The sequence below is a fragment of the Pithys albifrons genome, chromosome 32 (genome assembly GCF_047495875.1).
Source record: "Pithys albifrons albifrons isolate INPA30051 chromosome 32, PitAlb_v1, whole genome shotgun sequence".
In the NCBI taxonomy this organism is placed as follows: Eukaryota; Metazoa; Chordata; class Aves; order Passeriformes; family Thamnophilidae; genus Pithys; species Pithys albifrons.
In genome coordinates this window covers 1,054,415-1,078,160 of record NC_092489.1, presented here as the reverse complement: position 1 = coordinate 1,078,160, position 23,746 = coordinate 1,054,415, and the positions used below count along the sequence as shown (strand labels likewise).

General features: G+C 53.5%; 2 protein-coding genes across 2 annotated transcripts in view; one reads left to right on the top strand and one right to left on the bottom strand.

Annotated features, from left to right (window-relative positions):
- The window catches only part of LOC139684145 (uncharacterized), a 1,342,464-nt gene that overhangs the window by 623,370 nt on the left and 695,348 nt on the right, over positions 1-23,746 (top strand). The gene's annotated exons all lie outside the window — the stretch shown is intronic.
- LOC139684146 (uncharacterized) overlaps positions 1-23,746 on the bottom strand; it is an 800,710-nt gene that overhangs the window by 721,321 nt on the left and 55,643 nt on the right. The window contains 1 exon segment of the mRNA XM_071579747.1: positions 3-202. Within this exon segment, the coding sequence (XP_071435848.1) occupies positions 3-202 (200 nt within the window).

Sequence of the window (23,746 nt, the reverse complement as noted above, 5' to 3'; positions counted from 1 at the left end):
TTTCCCACACTGGGAACACTCATAGGGACGTTCCCCAGTGTGGATCATCTGGTGGCGGATCAGGTGGGAGCTCTGACTGAAGCCCTTCCCACATTCCCTACACGTGTAGGGCCATTCCCCAGTGTGGATGTGCTGGTGGCGAATCACGTGGGAGCTCTTGCTGAATCCCTTCCCACATTCCAAGCACTTGTAGCGCTTCTCCCTGCTCTGAAGCTGCTGCTGCACCCCCAGCTCAGAGCTCTGGTTGAAGCTCTGGCCATCTTTACCACACTGGGTGGCTCTATCCTGATTGGAGGACCCAAAACTCGGTTGAGAGCTTCTCCTCCTGAGGGATCTCCGTGGCTTTTTCTCCTCGGTGACTTCCTGCTCTGTGGAGCTGTTCAAAGTGGCCTCTGCCACCAGGTTCTGCTGGGGGGATTTGTCCTCCGTGCTCCCCGTGCTCAGCTCGGGGCCTGGGGCAGGAAGGAACAAGGACACTCAGGGCATTTGCCTTCAGCCCACAGGGAAGGCCAAGGACATCCCCCCAAACCCGGCCCCGGCAGGACAGCGTCGGCAGCGGGGTTGTCCTGCAGCCGGGGCCATGCTGGGCTGGAAGATGCAGCACAAGAGAGGGGCAAAGGGGCACTGACTTCCTCCTCACCTCCCTGGGGGTCCTGGGTCACCTTCCTCTTCCTTGCAGCCTCCTCTGCCATTCCGACACACCTTCAGAAGGATAAAACCTGGTTTTTGGGGAAAACAAGCTGTGAGTGCCTTGGGTTGGGTTGCCCAAGTCCCTCTCCAAAAGTCACTGGGCATCTTGTGTCCAGAAAAACCTTCAAAACACCAAGATTTAGCTCAAGAAAACCCTTCCTGGAGCTTCCCCTCTCTGATCTCCCCCTTTTGGCATTCTGAGTGTCCCCCCTGTCTGGGCTGCTGGGGGTCTCCTGTGTATTTGGGGTCCTCCCTCTCCAGGGTCCCCGCCCTCTCCAGGCTACCAGGGCCCACCACCCCCTGCCCGCCCATTCCCGGCTTCCCAGCCCTCACATCCCCCTTTCTTTGACTCCAGGACCACCCTGACCTCCTTTTCCCTCTCATCCTGCCTTTCCCAGACTTCACAATCCCTTTGCCTTTCCTCTGTCACCTCCTCAACTCCCCTTATTCTGGGCACAGTGACCACCTCCACCCCCAAACCACCTCTCCCCACTCCTAGTCCTACCCTTCCTTACCTTGGGCCCATCCCGATCATCCATTCCAAGGCACTGGGATGTCCCTGCCCCCCCTTATCCTACACCAACACCCCCTTGCACCCCCTTTCTGGGCAATCCCACCTCTTCCAGTCCCCACACCCCCTTTGCCTTGACGCTGGGAGACCCCCAGTACCCCCACTCCTGCATTTCCCAGACCACAGATCCTTTTTGGAACACTGGGGGACACCTTGAATCCCTCTTTTCTGGCCATTCTGGGTTTTCCTACATCATGACCAACCGTTCCTTAACATCAAGGACACCTGTACCCCCCTTTACTGGGTACAGGAGATCCCTGGGCTTCCCATCCCACTTCTCTGAGCAATTGCACCCCTTTCCTCGGCCGTGGGACCCCCTGAAAACCCGCTGCCCTAGCTCTGTGTACCCCCTGCATCCCCAACATCCACCCCAAAACACCAAGATTCAACCCCTAAATAGGGACACCAGAGGGGATTTGGGGTCCCCGCAGTCCCTCCTCTCGTGACTCTCTGCTTGGGGTGCTGGTTCCCAAGGGCCCCACCTCTCCACGTTGCTGTGGGTCCTGAGGGTGCCCCCTCTCTGGGCTGTCCATTTTGGGATCCAAGGGGGTCCCTGAGCACCCTGAGCAGAGAGTCAGGGCAGAAAGGACCCCTGGGACCCTCGGCATTCCTTGCAGGGATCATGGAGAGGGGGGAATCAAAGAAACTCAGTGGGTTCAGATAACAGAGTGGGGGACCTATGAAATTCCCGGGGTCTCCAGCAGCCTGGAACAGGCAGAACCCCAGAGATGGGACCCCAAAACACAAGGCACCCCCAACAACCTGGACAGGGAGGATCCCCAGAACCCCAAGCACAGAGACCACAGGGAGCAAATTTCTGGGAGGGTTTTTTTAGAAGTGAATCTTGGTGCTTTGAATTTCTTTTTCCTTAATCTGCATATTTTAGGGTTTTTTGCCCAATCTTGGTGGTTTGGGGTTTTAGGGGATCTGTGCCAGGAACCTCCATTTGGGGGCATGGGAAGATCCCAGGATTTTCCAGCATCCAGGGATGCCCCCCAAGCAAAGCCCCCTCTGGAGGTGACTCCCTTTATTCCCCACACTGTGGTTGCCTCTCACACGCTCACACCATTCCTTTTTCCAAGAGCATCATCCCCAATTTCCTCCTTTCAGCTTCTAGGAAAAAAACCATCAAATTAATCAGATTTTCCTGCTTTTTCAGGCTGTCCACGTGTCTCCCTTAGCTTCAGTTCTCTCTGTTTCAACTCTACTTTCAAGGAGTTTTAGGGGGGTCAGGGACGAGGGTTTATGGGAAGGGTTTGGGAGTATCTGGGCTGGTCTGGAAGCAGTTGGAGGGTTCTGGGTTGTTTGGAAGGTCTGGAAGTCATTTAGGGGGATCCTGCGGCAGTTTTCATCATCTGGAAGGGGAATTTAGGGAAGTCCTGGACTGGTTTGAGAATATCTGGGAGAGACCTTCGGGGCTCTGGTGTCGTTTTGGTGTCCTGGGGACATTTGAGGTGGTCTGGGAGGGGGTTTGGAGGGAGGGTGATGGAATTTGGAAAGGTCTGGGGGCAGAGTGGGTGGTCTTGGGGTGGTTTGCAGGGTCTGGATGAAAGTTTGTGGGGGTCCCTGAGAGGTTCTCTTGGGTGTTTTGGGGGTCTCTGAGAGGTTCTGTGCGGTATTTAGGCAGGCCTGGGGAGTTTTGGGGGACTCCGGGGGAGTCTTGGATGGTTGGGGGGGGAGTCTTGGAGGGTTGGGGGGGGAGTCTTGGAGGGTTGGGGGGGGACTCTGGGGCGTTTTGAGGGGCTCTGGCAGGTCCAGGAGGTGATTTGGGGAATCCTGTGGTTTTAAGTGTGGGGTTTCGGGATCTCAAGATGGTTTGGTTTTTTTTTTGGAGGGGGGTGGGAGAGGATGTGGAATGGACCTGACGGACCCGATGGCAGTCCCGGCATGGGGGAGGGATTTTCCCGGCTTCTCGACCTTCACTCTCACGGCCAACACGGCGCCGGTGGGTCCCAGGGAAGGGTAGGGGGTGGGTGCGTAATGTGGGACCCCCAAAACGTGCCCTGAGTCCCCCGAAACCCCCCAAAGTTGCCGGTCTCCCCTCACCTCCCGAGTCCCACCCTCATTCTCCACCATCTCTAATCTTGTGTCCCTAAATACCTCCAAAACACCAAAATTCAGCCCAAAACAACCCTCCCAGCAGTTCCTCTTTTCTGAACTCTCCACGGTGGGGTTAGGGTTAGGGACCCCCATTTAAGGGACCTGGAGCTCCCTCTGTGCTCCCGCCCCCCAATTCCTCCTTTCCGGGGCTTCCCCAGCTCCGCTATCGCCCCTCTCCGCTCTCCCCACTCCGCGGGTCCCGGGGTTCCCTCCCGGACCACCCGAGGGGCCCAAAAACCGCTCTCGCCCCCCCGCCCCACACCGACCTTTCGACCGAACGCCGACCACGCGTTGCTTTGTTCTCTGTGTCCCCTGTCCCGGCTCCTCCCCTGCTCTGTCCCTCCTCTCCTGCCGCTTCTCCGCCCCCACAGTCCCGCCCCCTCCAGCCCTTTTCCTCCTCCCCCCCAGACCCAGCGCCCCACCCCGGGCCCCCCTTGCCCGCAGCCCCGCCGCCCCCCGCGGGAGGAGCAGGGATGGAGCTGGAGCAGCTCGGGATGGGGCAGCGCTGGGCTCTTGGCCGCTCCCGCTCACACTCGGCCGCCGCCGCAGCCGCCACGGCCGGTACAGCGCGGGGGGGCCCGGCCTGGCCGCCCCCACCTCCCCCCGCCCCAAATTGCGATCCCGAGGGGCGCTGGGGGCGAGGGAGGGGCGCGCGTGGGCTCGGGTGGGGAGCGCGGGGTACTGCGGGTCTGCCTGGCAACTGTGGAGTCATCAGCGTCGCGTGCTCTGATTGGCTGGAAAATGATTCTGGGCCTTCTCTGGCTGATTTACCCCCCCCAGACACCCCCGGGACCGGGACTGGGGAGAACTGGCAAGCTTTACTGGGAACACTGGGAGCAGCCGGCTGGGGGCAGAGGGACAGCAGGAGAGGGGGCGACACGTGACGCCAGATGACCCCCTGCCCTTGTGGCACACGGAGAAGCACCAGCTCAGGAGGACAAACCCCGACACAGAGCCCCGACCCCCGGCAGTGTCTTGGGGGGCGTCCGGCGGCAGCTCCGGGCAGGGCCGGGGGGAAGGAGCCCCTAAAACCTCCCACAGCCTGTCCAGGACCTCCCCCAAATCTCCTCCCAGTCACAGGAGCCCACCCAGGATCACCTGGAACCTCCTTCCACTCCCTACCTGAACCTTCAGGACCCCTCAAAGTCCCTCTCAGCCCCACTAGGAACCATCAAACCCCCTCCCAGCCCACTCAGGACCCCTTAAACTTCCTCCCATTTGCCCTCAGCTCTCCCAGGAGACCCCAAGCACCCTCAAAGTGCCTTCCCAACCTCCTCAGACTCCACAGATCTTCTCCCAGTTTGCCTTTGGTTCCTTCACATCCCAGCCCAGCCCCAACAAGCCACTTCCCAGTTACTCCCAGTGCTGCAAATTATACACCTTTCCTACATTTTTAATTAGTGGCAATCGTTGACTGCGTTACTTCTCACAGACTCTGATCAGTTTGTCTTTCAAGCCCCAAAGCTTTGAGTTTCCCTGGACTGGCTCTGATGGGCTGCAGGAAAGAGAAGCCTGAGGGAGCTGAAGATTGGACATCTGGGATCTTAAATTTATGGTCCCTCAAAGCCATGTTGGAGCAACCAGAAGGTACAGAGGAGACTAACAAAGACATTTCAGCTGAGAGTTGGAGACTTTGCCTGAGACACAATGATAAAAGCACCAAAGAATGTTCACCAAAACAGCCAATAAAGAATAGAATACCAATTAATGAAGAGAATTGCATATCTTAGAAGAAAAGAATGGTAATTTCTTTGTTTGCCAAAATGTATAAATACGTGAGAACTCTTGAAAGGGCTTGTATGGAACTGGAAAGATTCTCTCCCTGTCTCTGCCCAGAATAAAGGAGTGTCTGAGTCACAGACACTCCAAAGGGGGGCTTGGAGGGTCTCATTCCTTCCTGATGACTTTTGGTGACAATTATTGATGACCCAGCTGGGACAAAGCTGCAGATCCTCCACGGGTTCCAGCTCCCTGAGAACTCCAGTGACACCCAAAATATTATTTGAGGAGATCTTCTCAGTCCCAGGATGTGGCCAGTTGAAAGCAAGATCCCTGGAATTCTGTTAAGTCATTTCTCAGTGTGTGAAATCTATCCCGAACCATCATAGAAATGGAGCTTGAGAATAGAATGTAATGGGGTGTGGTAGTTTTAGCTTTAGCTTCAGCCAGGCCTCAATTCATCAGGCCCAGAGGATGTGACACAGATTAGAAGGGACAAGCATCACCTGACTTGAGCAACCAAAGAGGTATTTCATATCATCTGACATTATCAGGAAGCATCAAGAAGTATAAAAGAGAGGGAGGTGGAGCTTCTGTCTCTTTTGCTCTTCCAGTTGGGCCTGTGCTCTGCCTGTTCCAAGACAGGGCCTTGCCACCGTCCCTGCTCTGTTCTCATAGAATCACAGAATCAGTTGGGTTGGAAGAGACCTCCCAGATCATCAAGTCCAACCCTTAATCCAACCCCACTTTGATCACCAGATCATGACACTCAATGCCACGTCCAGTCTCACCTTAAATACCTCCAGTGTTGAAGAATCCACCCCCTCCCTGGGCAGGCCATTCCAATGCCTGAGCACTCTATTTGTGAAGAACTTGCTGATATCCAACCTAAACTTCCCCTGGCAGAGCTTAAGCCCCTGCCCTCTTGTCCTATTGCTGAGTGCCTGGGAAAAGAGACCAATCCCCACCAGTCTATAATCTCCATTCAGGTAGTTGTAGACAGTGCTGAGGTCACCTCTGAGCCTCCTCTTCTCTAAAATGAACACCCCCAGCTCCTTCAGCCTCTCCCCACAGGACTTCTGCTCCAGTCCCTTCTCCAGCCTCGTTGCTCTTCTCTGGCCCTGCTCCAGCCTCTCAATCTCTTTCCTGAACTGAGGAGCCCAGATACAACACTCAAGGTGTGGTCACACCAGGGTAGAGTCCACGGGAAGGGTTACTGCCCTGGGCCTGCTGGTCATGCTTGTTTTGACCCAGGCCAGGATCCCATTGGCCTTCTTGGCCACTTGGCCACAATGTTGGCTCATGTTGAGCTTCCTGTCCCTCAGTCTCCCCAGGTCCCTTCCTGCCTGGCTGCTCTCCAGCCACTCTGTGCCCAGCCTGGAGCCCTGCAGGGGTTGGGGTGGCCAAAGGGCAGGACCTGCACTTGGACTTGTTGAACTTCATCCCACTGGAATCAGCCCATCCCTCAAGTCCATCCAGGTCCCTCGGCAGAGCCCTCCTGCCTTCCAGCAGCTCGAAACTCCCTCCCAACTTGGTGCCATCATCAAATTTGCTGATGATGGACTCAATCCCCTCATCTAAATCATCAATAAAGATGTTAAACAGGACTGGACCCAACACAGACCCCTGGGGGACACCACTGGTGACCGGCCACCACCTGGACACAGCCCCGTTCACCAGCACTCTCTGGGCCCGGCCCTCCAGCCAGCTCCTGACCCAGCAGAGGGTACACCTGTCCAAGCCATGGGCTACCAGCTTTTCCAGGAGTATATTATGGGAGACAGTGTCAAAGGCCTTGCTGAAGTCCAGATAGACACACCCACAGCCTTCCCCTCATCCACCAGGTGGGTCACCTGATCATAAAAAGAGATCAGGTTGGTCAGACAGGACCTGCCCCTCCTAAACCCATGCTGGCTGGCTCTGAGCCCCTGCCCATCCTGAAGGTGCTGTGTGATTGCACTCAGGATGATCTGCTCCATAACCCTGCCAGACACCGAGGTCAGGCTGACAGGGCTGGAGTTGCCAGGGTCAGCCTTGCAGCCCTTTCTGTGGATTGGGGTGATAATGTCCAACTTCCAATCCTCTGGAACCTCCCCAGAGAGTCAGGACTGTTGGGAGATGATGGAGAGTGGCTTGGCAAGCTCATGCAGCAGCTCCCTCATCACCCCAGGATGGATCCCATCTGGACCCACAGACTTGTGAGGATTCAGGTGCCTCACTAAGTCACTATTTCCTCCTGGAACACAGTGGGACTAGTCAGCTCCCTGTCTCTTTTCTACCAGCTCAGGAGGCCAGTTGTCCTCAGGGCCACCTGTCTTACTGGTGAAAACTGAGGAAAAGTAGGTGTTAAGAACCTCAGCCTTCTCCTCATCTCTGGTAACAATGTTCTCCCCCAAGTCCAACAAAGAATGGAGATTTTCCTTGTCCCTCCTTTTCCTATTAACATATTTATAGAAGCACTTTTTGTCATCCCTAACAGAAGTAGCCAAACTGACTTCAAATTGCACTTTTGTCTCTCATTTTCTTCCTACAGGACCTAACTATCTTCCTAAACTCTTCCTAAATAGCCACCCTTTTTTTTCCACACTCAGTCAGCTCCCTTTTTATTACTGAATTCCTTCAGAATCTCCCTGTACAACCAAGCTGGATGTCTTCCCCATTGGCTTCCATGTTGGCACACCTGGACAGGCTGTTCCTGTGCACTCAAGACTTCCTTCTTGAAGCACATCCATCCCTCCTGTACCCCCTTGTTTTTGAGGGTTGTTTCCCAGGTATGCTCTGGTCCAGTCTTCTGACCAGGCTGAAATCTGCCCTCTGGATGTCCAGCAAAGAGGTTTTATTGATGGCCCTACTCATATCCCTGAGGACTGAAAACTCTGTTACTTCATGCTCGCTGTACCCAGACAGCCTCTGACCACTACATCTCCCACCAGCCCCTCTCTATAAACAGCAGGTGTAGAGGGGCCCCACCCCTGGTAGGTTCATTTACCAGCTGAAGCAGGAAATTATCCTCTATACACTCCAGGAATCTCCCAGACTGCCTCTTCTCTGCTGTGTTGAGCTCCCAGCAGATATCTGGCAGGTTCAAGTCACCCAAAAGAACAAGGCCTGGAGATTTTGAGACATCTGCCAGCAGCTTGTAGAATAATTCATCCCCTTCATCATCCTGGTTGAGTGACCTGTAACAGACACCCACAAGGATGTCAGCCCTGTTGCCCTTCCCCCTGATTCTGGTCCACAGACACTCAACCTTGTCACTGCTGACCTCAAGTTCAACAGAGTCAAGAGACTCTCTAAAATATAAAGCCACCCCTCCACTGGGATATACTGGGAGTGGAACCATAGTAGGGGTAAAAGGGAGCAACTGGAAGCATGTGGGGGGAACTGGGTTAATATTGGGAGCACTGGAGTCATACTGGGATCATAATGAGACTATCTGGGAGTGACTCGGATCATACCGGCAATGACTGGAAAATATCTGGGAGCACACTTGGAGCTAATGACATGAGACTGGGCTGATACTGGAAGCAAGTGGGACCATGTTGAAGGCAACTGGGATAACAGTAGGAGGAGCTGGGCCCAAGCTGGAGGACACGAGGGGCAGCAGGAGGCCTTGTGGGACCACATTCTACTGCCTGGGGTGGCTCTGGGGGGACCCTCGGCTCCTCGTGGCTCTTCCTGCAGCCACAGAACTTGGAGGGACCCTCCTCCAGGTGGGTCCTCCCTGTGATCCAGGAGCTTTGGGCTCCTCCTGCCACAGACTGGGGCCAACTGAGATTATCTTGACACCATACTGGCAGAGACTGAAGTCACTGGAACCATACTGGGGGTGACTGGGTCCACAGTGGGAGTTACTGGGACTATGCTAGCAGAAAACTGAAACAACACATGGGGCAACTGGGAGCAAGTCAAGTGATTCGGTCTATACTGGGGGCTACTGGGCATCACTGAGACTATGGTGGGACAGACTAGGGTCATATTGGGCAAACTCGGATTCTGTTCTAGGCAAGTGAGATATATTGGGAACAGCTGGACTCATAGTGGGAGTGACTGGGCTCATAGTGGGAGTGACTGGGCTCTGGGAAGCACAGGATGGGCAGCATGGGGAGGGAAATCTCCCTTCCACTGCCCTGAATTCCCAAAATCCTTGTTCCCAGTCTCTGCTCTGGCCCTGACCAGCAGGTCTGCTCTGGTATCCCTTTCCCTGGGGACACTTCCCCACCCTCTCCCCACTTTTCTGCAACTGGAAATCAGCACTTTGGAGCCCCATTGCATTGTTTTCTCCTTCTCCTCCCTACTATTATCATTATCCCCCTGCACCTCCTTTTCCTGGGCTCTGGGACCCCCTTGCGTGGCTATTCCCTCTTCTCCAATCTCGGACACCCCTTTCTCTGACTCCAGGGTACTCCAGGCCCCCTTTTCCTGCCCATCTTGCCTCCCCAAGCCCCTGGATCCTCCTCTTCTTTGACACCAGGGACCCTCAGACCCCCATTCCCAGCCATCCCAGGTCACCTAACCCCCACATTCCATTACTTTGACTCCAAGGACACCCTGACCCCCCTTTCCCACCCATCTGTTATACACCAATAACTGAGAAATGGAATAAATATTATTCCCCCATTGTTCTCCTGTCATAAACATCCTATCCAAGAATTTTCTATCAGCAGTTTGACCCAAAGACAGAATTCTCTTACAAACAAACACCCTGCCAAAGCCTTTCCCCAAGCTTCCTGCAAGTCATGGCAGCAAATTCAGCCCAACTTCTTGCCTGATGAGAACTCACACAAGCATCCTCTTGTTGTAATGACTTAGCTAAAACTATATCCTGCTTTTAAGAAATTTGCAAGCTACCTGTAAAAAACAGTGTCTAAGTATTTTTGCAGTCTATAAAAACTCCCAAAGAACACCTTGGAATTTCGGTGCGTAGGGTGCGTGGAGAATGGAGAGAGAGAACCACAGCCACGAACCTCTCCCACCTCCTCCCTGCCTCACCCATCTCACCTTCTCACCCTCCTTCTTCCCCACCCACGCTGCTTGCCTGCCTGCCCCTGCAGACTGAGGAGAAAGCTGAGCTCTGCCTTGCTCCCTGCGTCAGTTCTGCTCCTGCTAACCCGGCCCTGGCCCTGTTCAGCCTGGGGTGGCTGCGCCGCTGCTGCCCGTGAGCGACAGCTCCGCGGAGCCTGAGAGCTCTGCAGAGAGCGAGGAGCAGCCCTGCTGCACAAGGGAGAGCAGCACAGACTGAGCATCACATCTGCACTGCAAGAGCTGCATTCCACACCTCTGCCTGCAGGAACAGAGACAACATCGCTTCTCACACACACACACACACACACACACACAAACTTGGCAGAAAAAGTTGGTTTTGGTGGTAAACTTTTCTCTTTGCTTCTAAAAAGTACTCTTAGAGTTTTTCTAACTGTTCTTATTTCCCTCTCTCTCTGCATTTTTAAACAATTTTTAATTAATAATAAATGCCATTTTTTAATTAAGAGGTAATATAGATTGAGTTTTAATATTGTTGGGAAAAACATTTTGAACCCAAGCTATGTCTGCAATATTTAAGCAGATTGTAACACCATCCTGTCTCTCCCAAACTCCACACTCCCTGTTCCTTTACCCTGACACCCCCTGGACTGCACTTTTCTGCTCACAGACACAACCTGCACCCCCAGCCACCTCTCCCCACCTCTAGTCTTACTTTTTCTTGACATCGGGACCTTCCTGATCCCTCATTTCCAGGCACTGGGATGCCCCTGCACCCCCTTATCCTGCACAAATACCCTCCTGCAACCCCTTTCCTGGACATCCCACCTACTCCAGCCCCCACAGCCCCTTTTTCTTAACTTTGGGACCCCCACTCTTGCATTTCCAGACCACACACCCTGCCCTGTTTGGAACATTGGGGGAAAATTTTAACCCTTTTCCCAGCTTTTCTGGGTGTCCCTACCTTAAGACCCCCTTTCTTCAACATTGGGGACCCCTGGACTCCCCATCCCACTCCTCCAACCCCTACACCCCCTTTCCTTGGACCTGCTTCCCCCTGAAATCCCCTTTCCCAGCACTCTGTCCCCCCTGTACCCACAAGATTTAGCCAAAACCACCAAGACTCAGCCAAAAAATCCCTCTCAGGAATTCCCCCTCTGGGTCTCTCCACTTTGGGGTTTGGGGGGGCTCCCCTGTCCGGGCTGCTGGGGGTCCCCCGTGTACTCGGAGGCCCCCTCCCGAACCTGTCAATGAAGGGCCTGACCCAGGCACACCAACCCCCCCAAGGGGATCCCCACATCCCCCCACCCACCAAGGAGCTCTGCCAGGACCCGACACTGGGACACCCAAAAACACCTCCCAGGGACCCCCAATATCCCCCAAGGAGCATTCCCAGCTCAGCTTTTGGGGTCTCTCAACCATCCCCTCAAGCACAAACAAAACCCCCAGAGCGCCCCCAGGCTATTCGGGGCTCGGCTCGGGGGTCCCGCAGCACTTTGTCGGGGCCCTTTGCCGTCCCTGTGTGCAGCTCCGGCCCCGCCCCGCGGCAGCCCCAGCGCGGGCTCCAAGGAGCGGCACATCCTGGTGCCCTTGGGGGCTTTGTCCGGGCCCATCCCGGCTCTCGTGTTCCATGGCACAGCCCGCACGGCCCTTGGTGGGGCAGCGGGGGAACTGTGGAGTTTGGGGGCCCATTCTCTTTCCCACCCTGTTCTCCCGCTCACCCGAGACTTCTTCGGGTGCAGGCGGAACCCTGGAAAAGGAAGAGGAAAAGGAGGAGCATGGCTGTCCCCTCCTCTTCTCCCGGGGGTGTTCCAGGCTCGGCCCCGCCCCCCCCCCACCATTCGCAGGGCGCGGCGAGCAGGGCGGATACAGAAAAAAGAGAAAAGAGAAAAGAAAGAAAAAGAAAGAAAAAGAAAGAAAAAGACAAAAAGAAAGAAAAAAGAGAAAAAGAAAGAAAAAAGAGAAAAAGAAAGAAAAAACGAGAAAAAGAAAGGAAAAGAAGGAAAAAAGAGAAAAAGAAAGAAAAGGAAAGAAAAAAGAGAAAAAGAAAAAAAGAAAGAAAAAACAGAAAAAAAAGAGAAAGAATGAAAAAGAGAAAAGAGAAAAAGAAAAAAGAGAAAATGAAAGAAAAAAGAGAAAAAGAAAGAAAAATAGAAAAAGAAAGAAAAAAGAGAAAAAAGGAAGTAGAAAGAGAAAAAGAAAGAAAAAAGAGGAAAAGAAAGAAAAAACAGAAAAAGGAAAGAAAAGGAAAGAAAATGAAAGAGAAAAGAGATAAAGAAAAAAGAGAAAATGAAAGAAAAAAGAGAAAAAGAAAGAAAAAGAAAGAAAAAAGAGAAAAAAATGAAGTAAAGAAAAAGAAAAGGAAGAAAGAAAATAAAAGAAAGAAAGAAACAAAGAAAGAAACAAAGAAAGAAAGAAAGAAAGAAAGAAAGAAAGAAAGAAAGAAAGAAGAAAGAAAAGAAAGAAAGAAAGAAAGAAAGAAAGAAAGAAAGAAAGAAAGAAAGAAAGAAAGAAAGAAAGAAAGAAAGAAAGAAAGAAAAGAAAGTACTTTTTCACACAAGCAAAAGTTTTTATCTGCATTTTGTGATATTCTGAATGTTGATTTGCAAGTTAAAATAACGTATAATTATGGTAATACAATAAAATACTCTAATAAATCGTATAATAATATAGAAAAATTTATGTATAGAATTGACGTTTTAAGTGATGATAACACTTGAAAAGTATGTTGGTATTTACACAGGTATTGAAAACATTGACACCAATATTTAACAAAAAACGTGGTGCCCCAAATTTATCTTGGAAATGAATATTCCTTAACTCTCCTTGAGATCTTTGGGACAAGTCCCAGCAAAATCTGGAGTCCCTCAGCTCACCAGTTTGATCTCCCTTGGTACTTCACTGCTTTGGTCACCAAGCCCAGGGCTGAGGGCAGAGCAGCACCAGAGGAGCAGAAAGTCCCAGGTTTGCCCAGGAAACCAACACATGGACTTGTCAATAATGCAACATAAATCTCCCATTTTCTATCAGCTTTTAGAATCAAAAAGCTTTGCATGGGGAAGTTTTTTTGAGACCTGGATTGTAACAGAACTTTTTAAATTTAATTCTTTTCAGTATTGATGTGGGACTGGGGGAATAACTTGGAGCAGCCAGTGATATCCACACCCTCAGCTGGTCACATTTTCTGGGATAGAAAGAACTTTTCAGACTCCAAGTCTAAAATTACAGTTTATGCATCAGCTTTTACCCACTGAGGTTTCTTTCTCCTGGTTGTAAGGAGAGTGTGACTGGGTGTGCAGCTCGAGAATTGATTAACCCTAATTAATATTTACACCCTGGATCTTCTCATGGTTGGAACAACGTGGGACAGAACACACAGATTTTTGAGTTTTCTTCCTGTCACACAGAAGTAAAACTGTGGAACTCAGTCCCTAAATTATCTTCTTCCATTGGCACATTACAGGTATGAGACACCATCCCTGTCTTGGTCTAAGGGGAAAAAACAATGAGATGCAGGTAAAAAAAAAAACCCTCAGAAATATCAAAACTGCAAAGCATCAAGATTCAGCCAATACCCACTCCCAAATATGTAGATTAAGCCAAAAAATCCGTCCCAGAAGTTCCACTCCTCTGTTTTTTCAATTTGGGGTTCAGGGTTCCACCCTCTCTGAGCTGCTGGGGAACCCACGTATATGAGGACGGGCGGGAAATGTGTCCCTCAGCCCGGCGGGTAGACCTGTTCTCCCTTTAGCCCGGAGGGTAGACCAGTTCTCCCTTTACCCGGCGGGTAGACCCGTTCTCCCTTTAGCCCGGCGGGTAGACCCGTTCTCCCTTTAGCACGGCGGGTAGACCTGTTCTCCCTTTAGCCCGGTGGGTAGACCTGTTCTCCCTCAACCCGGCGGGTAGACCTGTTCTCCCTCAGCACGGCGCCAGCCAGTTCTCCCAAACCTTCTCCGGTCGCCCTGGTGGGCGCGCCCTGCGAAAGGGGGGGGGGGCGGGGCCGAGCCTGGAACACCCCCGGGAGAAGAGGATGGGACAGCCATGCTCCTCCTTTTCCTCTTCCTTTTCCAGGGTTCCATCTGCACCCGAAGAAGTCTCAGGTGAGCGGGAGAACAGGGTGGGAAAGAGAAGGGGCCCCCAAACTCCACGGTGCCCCCGCTGCCCCACCAAGGGGCATAAGGGCTGTACCATGGAACACGAGAGCCGGGATGGGCCCGGACAAAGCCCCCAAGGGCACCAGGATGTGCCGCTCCTTGGAGCCCGCGCTGGGGCTGTCGCGGGGCGGGGCCGGAGCTGCACACAGGGACGGCAAAGGGCCCCGACAAAGTGCTGCGGGACCCCCGAGCTCAGCCCCGAATACCCTGGTGGAGCTCTGGGGGTTTTGTTTGTGTTTGAAGGGATGGTTGAGAGACCCCAAAGCTGAGCTGGGAATGCCCCTTGGGGGATATTGGGAGTCCCTGGGAGGTGTTTTTGGGTGTCCCACTGTCGGGTCCTGGCAGAGCTCCTTGGTGGGTGGGGGGATGTGGGGATCCCCTTGGTGGGGTTGGTGTGCCTGGGTCAGGCCCTTCATTGACAGGTTGGGGAGGGGGCCTCCGAGTACACGGGGGACCCCCAGCAGCCCGGACAGGGGAGCCCCCCCAAACCCCAAAGTGGAGAGACCCAGAGAGGGGGAATTCCTATGAGGGATTTTTTAGGCTGAGTCTTGGTGTTTTGGGCTGAATCTTGTGGGTTCAGTGGGGACACAGTGCTGGGGAAGGGGATTTGAGGTGGAAGCAGGGCCAAGGAAAGGGGTGTAGGGGGTTGGAGGAGTGGGATGGGGAGTCCAGGGGTCCCCAATGTTGAAGAAAGGGGGTCTTAAGGTAGGGACACCCAGAATAGCTGGGAAAAGGGTTAAAATTTTCCCCTAGTGTTCCAAACAGGGCAGGGTGTGTGGTCTGGAAATGCAAGAGTGGGGGTCCCAGAGTCCAGAAAAAGAGGGGTGTGGGGGCTGGAATGGGTGGGATGGTGAGGAAAGGAGATACAGGAGGGTATTTGTGCAGGATAAGGGGGTGCAGGGGCATCCCAGTGCCTGGAAATGAGGGATCAGGAAGGTCCCGAGGTCAAGAAAAAGCAAGACTAGAGGTGGGGAGAGGTGGTTGGGGGCTGCAGGTTGTGTCTGTGACGAGAAAAGTGAAGTCCAGGGGGTGTCAGGGTAAAGGAACAGGGAGTGTGGAGTTTGGGAGAGACAGGATGGTGTTACAATCTGCTTAAATATTGCAGACATATCTTGAATTCAAAATGATTTCCCCAACAATATTAAAACTCAATCTGTATTACCTCTTAATTAAAAAAATGGCATTTAGTATTAATTTAAAATTGTTTATAAATGCAGAGAGAGAGGGAAATAAGAACAGTTTGAAAAACTCTAAGAGTACTTTTTAGAAGCAAAGAAAAAAGTTTACCACCAAAACCAACTTTTTCTGCCAAGTTTGTGTGTGTGTGTGTGTGTGTGTGTGTGTGTGTGTGTGTGTGTGTGAGAGAAGCGATGTTGTCTCTGTTCCTGCAGGCAGAGGTGTGGAATGCAGCTCTTGCAGTGCAGATGTGATGCTCAGTCTGTGCTGCTCTCCCTTGTGCAGCAGGGCTGCTCCTCGCTCTCTGCAGAGCTCTCAGGCTCCGCGGAGCTGTCGCTCACGGGCAGCAGCGGCGCAGCCACCCCAGGCTGAACAGGGCCAGGGCTGGGTCAGCAGGAGCAGAACTGACGCAGGGAGCAAGGCAGAGCTCAGCTTTCTCCTCAGTCTGCAGGGGCAGGCAGGCAAGCAGCTTGGGTGGGGAAGAAGGAGGGTGAGAAGGTGAGATGGGTGAGGCAGGGAGGAGGTGGGAGAGGTTCTTGGCTGTGGTTCTCTCTCTCCATTCTCCACACACCCTACGCACTGAAATTCCAAGGTGTTCTTTGGGAGTTTTTATAGACTGCAAAAATACTTAGACACTGTTTTTTACAGGTAGCTTGCAAATTTCTTAAAAGCAGGATATAGTTTTAGCTGAGTCATTACAACAAGAGGATGCTTGTGTGAGTTCTCATCAGGCAAGAAGTTTGGCTTAATTTGCTGCCATGACTTGCAGGAAGCTTGGGGAAAGGCTTTGGCAGGGTGTTTGTTTGTAAGAGAATTCTGTCTTTGTGTAGAACTGCTGACAGAAAATTCTTGGATAGGATGTTTATGACAGGGGAATAATGGGGGAATAATATTTATTACATTTCTCAGTTATTGGTGTGTAACAGATGGGTGGGAAAGGGGGGTCAGGGGGTCCTTGGATTAAAAGTAGGAGAATGTGGGGGTGAGGTTATGTGGGACGGCTGGGAATGGGGGCCTGAGGGTCCCTGGTGTCAAAGAAAAGGGGGATCCAGGGGCTGGGAGAGGCAAGATGGGCAGGAAAAGGGGGGCAGGAGGATCCTGGAGTCAGAGAAAGGGGTGTCCGAGGTTGGAGAACAGGGAATAGCCACGCAGGGGTGTCCCAGAGCCCAGGAAAAGGAGGTGCAGGGGGATAATGATAATAGTAGGGAGGAGAAGGAGAAAACAATGGAATGGGGCTCCAAAGTGCTGATTTCCAAAAGTAGAAAAGTGGGGAGAGGGTGGGGAAGTGTCCCCAGGGAAAGGGATTGCAGAGCAGATCTGCTGATCAGGGTCAGAGCAGGGACTGGAAAGAAGGATTTTGGGAATTCAGGGCAGTGGATGGGGGGATTTCCCTCCCCATGCTGCCCATCCTGTGCTTCCCAGAGCCCAGTCACTCCCACTATGAGCCCAGTCACTCCCACTATGAGCCCAGCTCTTCCCACTATATCTCAGCTGCCCAGAACAGAATCCAAGTTGGCCCAGTATGCCCCTGGTTTGTCCCAACATGGTCTCAGTGATGCCCAGTAGTGCCCAGTATAGACCCAATCATTTGACTTGCTCCCAGTTGCCCCATATGCAGTTTCAGTTTTCTGCTAGCATAGTCCCAGTAACTCCCACTGTGGTCCCAGTCACCCCCAGTATGGTTCCAGTGACTTCAGTCTCTGCCAGTATGGTGTCAGGATGATCCCAGTTGCCCCCAGTCTCTGCCAGAAGGAGCCCAAAGCTCCTGGGTCACGTGGAGGACCCACCCAGAGGAGGGTCCCTCCAAGTTCTGTGGCTGCAGGAAGAGCCACGAGGAGCCAAGGGCCCCCCAGAGCCACCCCAGGCAGTAGAAGGTGGTCCCACAAGGCCTCCTGCTGCCCCTCGTGTCCTCCAGCTTGGGCCCAGTTCTCCCTAGTGTTATCCCAGTTGCCTTCAACATGGTCCCACTTGCTTCCAGTATCAGCCCAGTCTCATGGCATTAGCTCCAAGTGTGCTCCCAGATATTTTCCAGTCATTGCCGATATGATCCAAGTCACTCCCAGATAGTCTCATTATGATCCCAGTATGACTCCAGTGCTCCCAATATTAACCCAGTTCCCCCCACATGCTTTCAATTGCTCGTTTTTACCCCTACTGTGGTTCCACTCCCAGTATAACCCAGTGGAGGGGTGGCTTTATATGTTAGAGAGTCTCTTGACTCTGTTGAACTTGAGGTCAGCAGTGACCAGGTTGAGTGTCTGTGGGCCAGAATGAGGGGGAAGGCCAACAGGGCTGACATCCTTGTGGGTGTCTGTTACAGGCCACCCAACCAGGATGATGAAGGAGATGAATTATTCTACAAGCTGCTGACAGATGTCTCAAAATCTCCAGGCCTTGTTCTTGTGGGTGACTTGAACCTGCCAGATATCTGCTGGGAGCTCAACACAGCAGAGAAGAGGCAGTCTGGGAGATTCCTGGAGTGTATAGAGGATAATTTCCTGCTTCAGCTGGAAAATGAACCTACCAGGGGTGGGGCCCCTCTACACCTCCTGTTTATAGAGAGGGGCTGGTGGGAGATGTAGTGGTCAGAGGCTGTCTGGGTACAGTGACCATGAAGTAACAGAGTTTTCAGTCCTCAGGGTTATGAAGAGGGCCATCAATAAAACCTCTTTGCTGGACATCCAGAGGGCAGATTTCAGCCTGGTCAGAAGACCAGTCCAGAGCATACCCTGGGAAACAACCCTCAAAAACAAGGGGGTACAGGAGGGACGGATGTGCTTCAAGAAGGAAGTCTTGAGTGCACAGGAACAGCCTGTCCCAGTGTGCCGAAAGGGAAGCCCATGGGGAAGACATCCAGCTTGGTTGAACAGGGAGATTCTGAAGGAAATCAGCAATAAAAAGAGAGCTGACTGAGTGTGTAAAAAAAGGGCTGGCTATTTAGGAAGGGTTTAGGAACATAGTTAGGTCCTGTAGGAAGAAAATGAGAGACAAAAGTGCAATTTGAAGTCAGTTTGGCTACTTCTGTTAGGGATGACAGAAAGTGCTTCTATAAATATGTTAATAGGAAAAGGAGGGACAAGGAAAACCTCCTTTCTTTGTTGGACTTGGGGGAGAACATTGTTACCAGAGATAAGGGGAAGGCTTAGGTACTTAACACCTACTTTGCCTCAGTTTTCACCAGTAAGACAGGTGGCCCTGAGGACAACTGGCCTCCTGAGCTGGTAGAAAAGAGACAGGGAGCTGACTAGTCCCGCTGTGTTCCAGGAGGAAATAGTGACTTACTGAGGCACCTGAATCCTCACAAGTCTTTGGGTCCAGATGGGATCCATGCTGGGGTGATGAGGGAGCTGCTGGATGAGCTTGGCAAGCCACTCTCCATCATCTCCCAACAGTCCTGACTCTCTGGGGAGGTCCCAGAGGACTGGAAGTTGGACATTGTCACCCCAATCCACAAAAAATGCTGCAAGGCTGACCCTGGCAACGCCAGGCCTGTCAGCCTGACCTCGGTGCCTGTCAGGGTTATGGAGCAGATCATCCTGAGTGCAATCACACAGCACCTAAAGGATGGGCAAGGGCTCAGACCCAGCCAGCATGGGTTTAGGAGGGGCAGGTCCTGTCTGACCAACCTGATCTCTTTTTATGATCAGGTGACCCATGTGGTGGACGAGGGGAAGGCTGTGGATGTGTCTGTCTGGACTTCAGCAAGGCCTTTGACACTGTCTCCCACAATATACTCCTGGAAAAGCTGGTAGCCCATGGCTTGGACAGGTGTACCCTCTGCTGGGTGATGAGCTGTCTGGAGGGCCGGGCCCAGAGAGTGCTGGTGAACGGGGCTGTGTCCAGCTGGCGGCCGGTCACCTGTGGTGTCCCCCAGGGGTCTGTGTTGGGCCCAGTCCTGTTTAACATCTTTATTGATGATTTAGATGAGGGGATTGAGTCCATCATCAGCACATTTGCTGATGACACCAAGTTGGGAGTGAGTGTCGAGCTGCTGGAAGGCAGGAGGGCTCTGCAAAGGGACCTGGATAGACTTGAGAGATGGGCTGATTCCAATGGGATGAAGTTCAACAAGGCCAAGTGCAGGTCCTGCCCTTTGGCCACCCCAACCCCTGCAGCGCTCCAGGCTGGGCACAGAGTGGCTGGAGAGCAGCCAGGCAGAGGGATCTGGGGGAACTGAGGGACAGGAAGCTCAACATGAGCCAACAGTGTGCCCAGGTGGCCAAGAAGTCCAGTGGGTTCCTGTCCTGGATCCAAACTAGCGTGGCCAGCAGGCCCAGGGCAGTGACCCTTCCCCTGGACTCTGCATTGTGGAAGACACACCTTGAGTGTTGTGTTCAGTTCTGGGCACCTCAGTTCAGGAAAGAGATTGAGAGGCTGGAGCAGGTCCAGAAAAGAGCAAGGAGGCTGGAGAAGGGACTGGAGCACAAGTCTTGTGGGGAGAGGCTGAGGGAGCTGGGGGTGTTCATTTTAGAGAAGAGGAGGCTCAGAGGTGACCTCAGCACTCTCTGCAACTCCCTGAAAGGAGGTTGTAAACAGGGGTGGACTGGTCTCTTCTCTCAGGCACTCACCAATAGGACAAGAGGGCAGGGGCTTAAGCTCTTCCAGGGGAAGTTTAGGTTGGATATCAGGAAGAAGTTTTTCACAGAGAGAGTGCTCAGGCATTGGAATGGCCTGCCCAGGGAGGGGGTGGATTCTCCAGCCCTGGAGGTATTTAAGGTGAGACTGGACATGGCACTGAGTGTCATGATCTGGTAATCAAAGTGGGGTTGGATTAAGGGTTGGACTTGATGATCTGGGAGGTCTCTTCCAACCCAACTGATTCTGTGATTCTATGAGAACAGAGCAGGGATGGTGGCAAGGCCCTGTCTTGGCAGAGGCAGAGCACAGGCCCAAGGGGAAGAGCAAAAGAGACAGAAGCTCCACCTCCCTCTCTTTTATACTTCTTGATGCTTCCTGATGATGTCAGATGATATGAAATACCTCTTTGGTTGCTCAAGTCAGGTGATGCTTCTCCCTTCTAATCTGTGTCACATCCTCTGGGCCTGATAAATTGAGGCCTGGCTGAAGCTAAAGCTAAAACTACCACACACCATTACGTTCTATTCTCAAGCTCCATTTCTATGATGGTTCGGGATAGATTTTACACACTGAGAAATGACTTAACAAAATTCCAGGGATCTTGCTTTCAACTGGCTGGATCCTGGGACTGAGAAGAACTCCTCAAATAATATTTTGGGTGTCACTGGAGTCCTCAGGGTGCTGGAACCCAAGGAGGATCTGCAGCGTTGTCCCAGCTGGGTCATCAATAATTGTCACCAAAAGTCATCAGGAAGGAATGAGACCCTCCAAGCCCCCCCTTGGAGTGTCTGTGACTCAGACACTCCTTTATTCTGGGCAGAGACAGGGAGAGAATCTCTCCAGCTCCATACAAGCCCTTCCAAGAGTTCTCACATATTTATACATTTTGTCAAACAAAGAAATTACCATTCTTTTCTTCTGAGATATACAATTCTCTTCATTAATTGGTATTCTATTCTTTATTGGCTGTTTTGGTTGAACATTCTTTGGTGCTTTTATCATTCTGCCTCAGACAAAGTCTCCAACTCTCAGCTGAAATGTCTTTGTTAGTCTCCTCAGTATCTTCTGGTTGCTCCAACATGTCTTTGAGGGACCATAAATTTAAGGTCCCAGATGTCCAATCTTCAGCTCCCTCAGGCTTCTCTTTCCTGCAGCCTATCAGAGCCAGTCCAGGGAAACTCAAAGCTTTGGGGCTTGAAAGACAAACTGATGAGAGTCTGTGAGAAGTAACGCAGTCAACGATTACCACTAATTAAAAATGTAGGAAAGTTGTCTAATTTGCAGCACTGGGAGTAACTGGGAAGTGGCTTGTTGGGGCTGGGCTGGGATGTGAAGGAACCAAAGGCAAACTGGGAGAAGATCTGTGGAGTCTGAGATGGTTGGGAAGGCACATTGAGGGTGCTTGGGGTCTCATGGTAGAGCTGGGGGCAATTGAAAGTTTAAGGGGTCCTGAGTGGGCTTGGAGGGGATTTGATGGTTCGTAGTGGGGCTGAGAGGGGCTTTGAGGGGTCCTGAAGGGCTGTGTAGGGAGTGGAATGAGGTTCCAGGTGATCCTGGCTGGGCTGGTGTGACTGGGAGGAGATTTGGGGGAGGTCCCGGACAGGCTGTGGGAGGTTTAGGGGCTCCTTCTCCCCGGTCCTCCTGGAGCTGCCGCCGTACGCCTGCCAAGACACTGCCGGGGGTCGGGGCTCTGTGTCGGGGTTTGTCCTCCTGAGCTGGGGCTTCTCCCTGTGCCACAAGGGCAGGGGGGCACTGTGGGTCGCGTGTCACCTCCTCCCCTGCTGTCCCTCTGCCCCCGGCCGGCTGCTCCCAGTGTTCCCAGTAAAGCTTGCCAGTTCTCCCCAGGCCCGGTCATGGGGGTGTCTGTGGGGGATCAGTCAGAGAAGACCGCGAATAATTTTTCAGCCAATCAGAGCGCGCGGCGCTGATGACTCCGCAGTTGCCAGGCAGACCCGCAGCGCCCCGCACTCCCCACCCCGAGCCCCCCCTCGCCCTCCCCTCGCCCCCAGCACCCTCCGGAAGGCCAATTTGGGGCGGGGGGAGGTGGGGGCGCCCACGCCGGGCCCCCCGCACTGTCCCGGCAGTGGCGGCTGCGGCGGGGGCCGAGTGCGGGCGGGAGCGGCCAAGAGCCCAGCGCTGCCCCATCACGAGCTGCCCCAGCTCCATCCCTTCTCCTCCCGCGGGGGGCGGTGGGGCTCGGGGCAAGCGGGGCCCGGGGTGGGGCGCTGGGCCAGGGGGGAGGAGGAGAAGGGCTGGAGGGGGCGGGACTGTGGGGGCGGAGAAGCGGCAGGAGAGGAGGGAAAGAGCAGGGGCAGGAAGCGGGACAGGGGACGCAGAGAGGACAAAGCACCACGTGGTCGGTGCTCAGTCGGAAGGTCGGTGTGGGGTGGGCGGGCGAGAGCGGTTTTTGGGCCCCTCGGGTGGTCCGGGAGGGACCCGCGGAGTGGGGAGAGCGGAGAGGGGCGATAGCGGAGCTGGGGAAGCCCCGGAATGGTGGAATTGGGGGGCGGGAGCACAGAGGGAGCTCCGCGCACCTTAAACGGGGGTCCCGGAGAGGGAGAAGTCCCGGCAGTGTGGAGAGGAGGGGGGAGCAGCAATGCAGGGGAGAGGTGGGACCCCCAAGAGCCTGGAGAAGGCGAGAGCCGAGAGAGGAAGGAGCCGTGGGATTCCCGGGATCCCCAGCAGCCCGGAGAGGGTGGGATGGGATCCGCAATACAAGTGGGACCCCCAGCAGTGCAGACTGGAGGACCCCAATAACCCCACCGTGGAGAATTCAGAGAAGAGGAACTGCTGGGAGGGTTGGTTTGGGCTGAAGTTTTGTGTTTTGGAGGTATTTAGGAACACCAGATTGGAGGTGTTGGAGACAGAGGGCGGGACTCGGGACGGCTGCGGGGAGAGGTGTTGCGAGATCGGCAAGTTTGGGGGGCTTTTGGGGACTCAGGGCGGGTTTTGGGGGTCCCACATTACCCACTCACCCCCTACCCCTCCCTGGGACCCACCGGCGCCGTGTTGGCCGTGAGAGTGAAGGTGGAGAAGCCGGGTAAGCCCCTCCCCCATCCCGGGACTGCCATCGGGTCCGTCAGGTCCATCCCACATCCTCCCCCACCCTCCCCAAAAAAACCCCCAAACCCATCGTGAGATCCTTAATCCCCAGACTTAAAACCACTGGGTTCCCCAAATCACCTCCTGGACCTGCCAGAGCCCCTCAAAACGCCCCAGAGTCCCCCCCACCCCCCAAGACTCCCCCGAAGTCCCCCAAAGCTCCCCAGACCCCCTTAAACATCACACAGAACATCTCAGAGACCCCCAAAACACCCAAGAGAACCTCTCGAGTCCCTCCAAATTTTCATCCAGACCCTGCAAACCACCCCAAGACCACCCAATCCGCACCCCTAGACCTTCCAAAGTTCCATCGCCCTCCCTCGAAACCCCCTCCCAGACTACCCCAAATGTCCCCAGGACCCCCAAACAACACCAGAATCCCCCAGGCCTCTCCCAGATATTCTCAAACCAGTCCAGGACCTCCCTAAATTCCCATTCCAGATGATGAAAACTACCCCAGGATCCCCCTAAATCCCTTCCAGACCTTCCAAACAACCCAGAACCCTCCAACTGCTTCTAGACCAGCCCAGATACTCCCAAACCCTTCCCATAAACCCTCGTCCCTGACCCCCCAAAACTCCTTGAAGGGAGAGTTGAAACAGAGAGAACTGAAGCTAAGGGAGACACGTGGACAGCCCGAAAAAGCGGGAAAATCTGATTAATTTGATGGGAT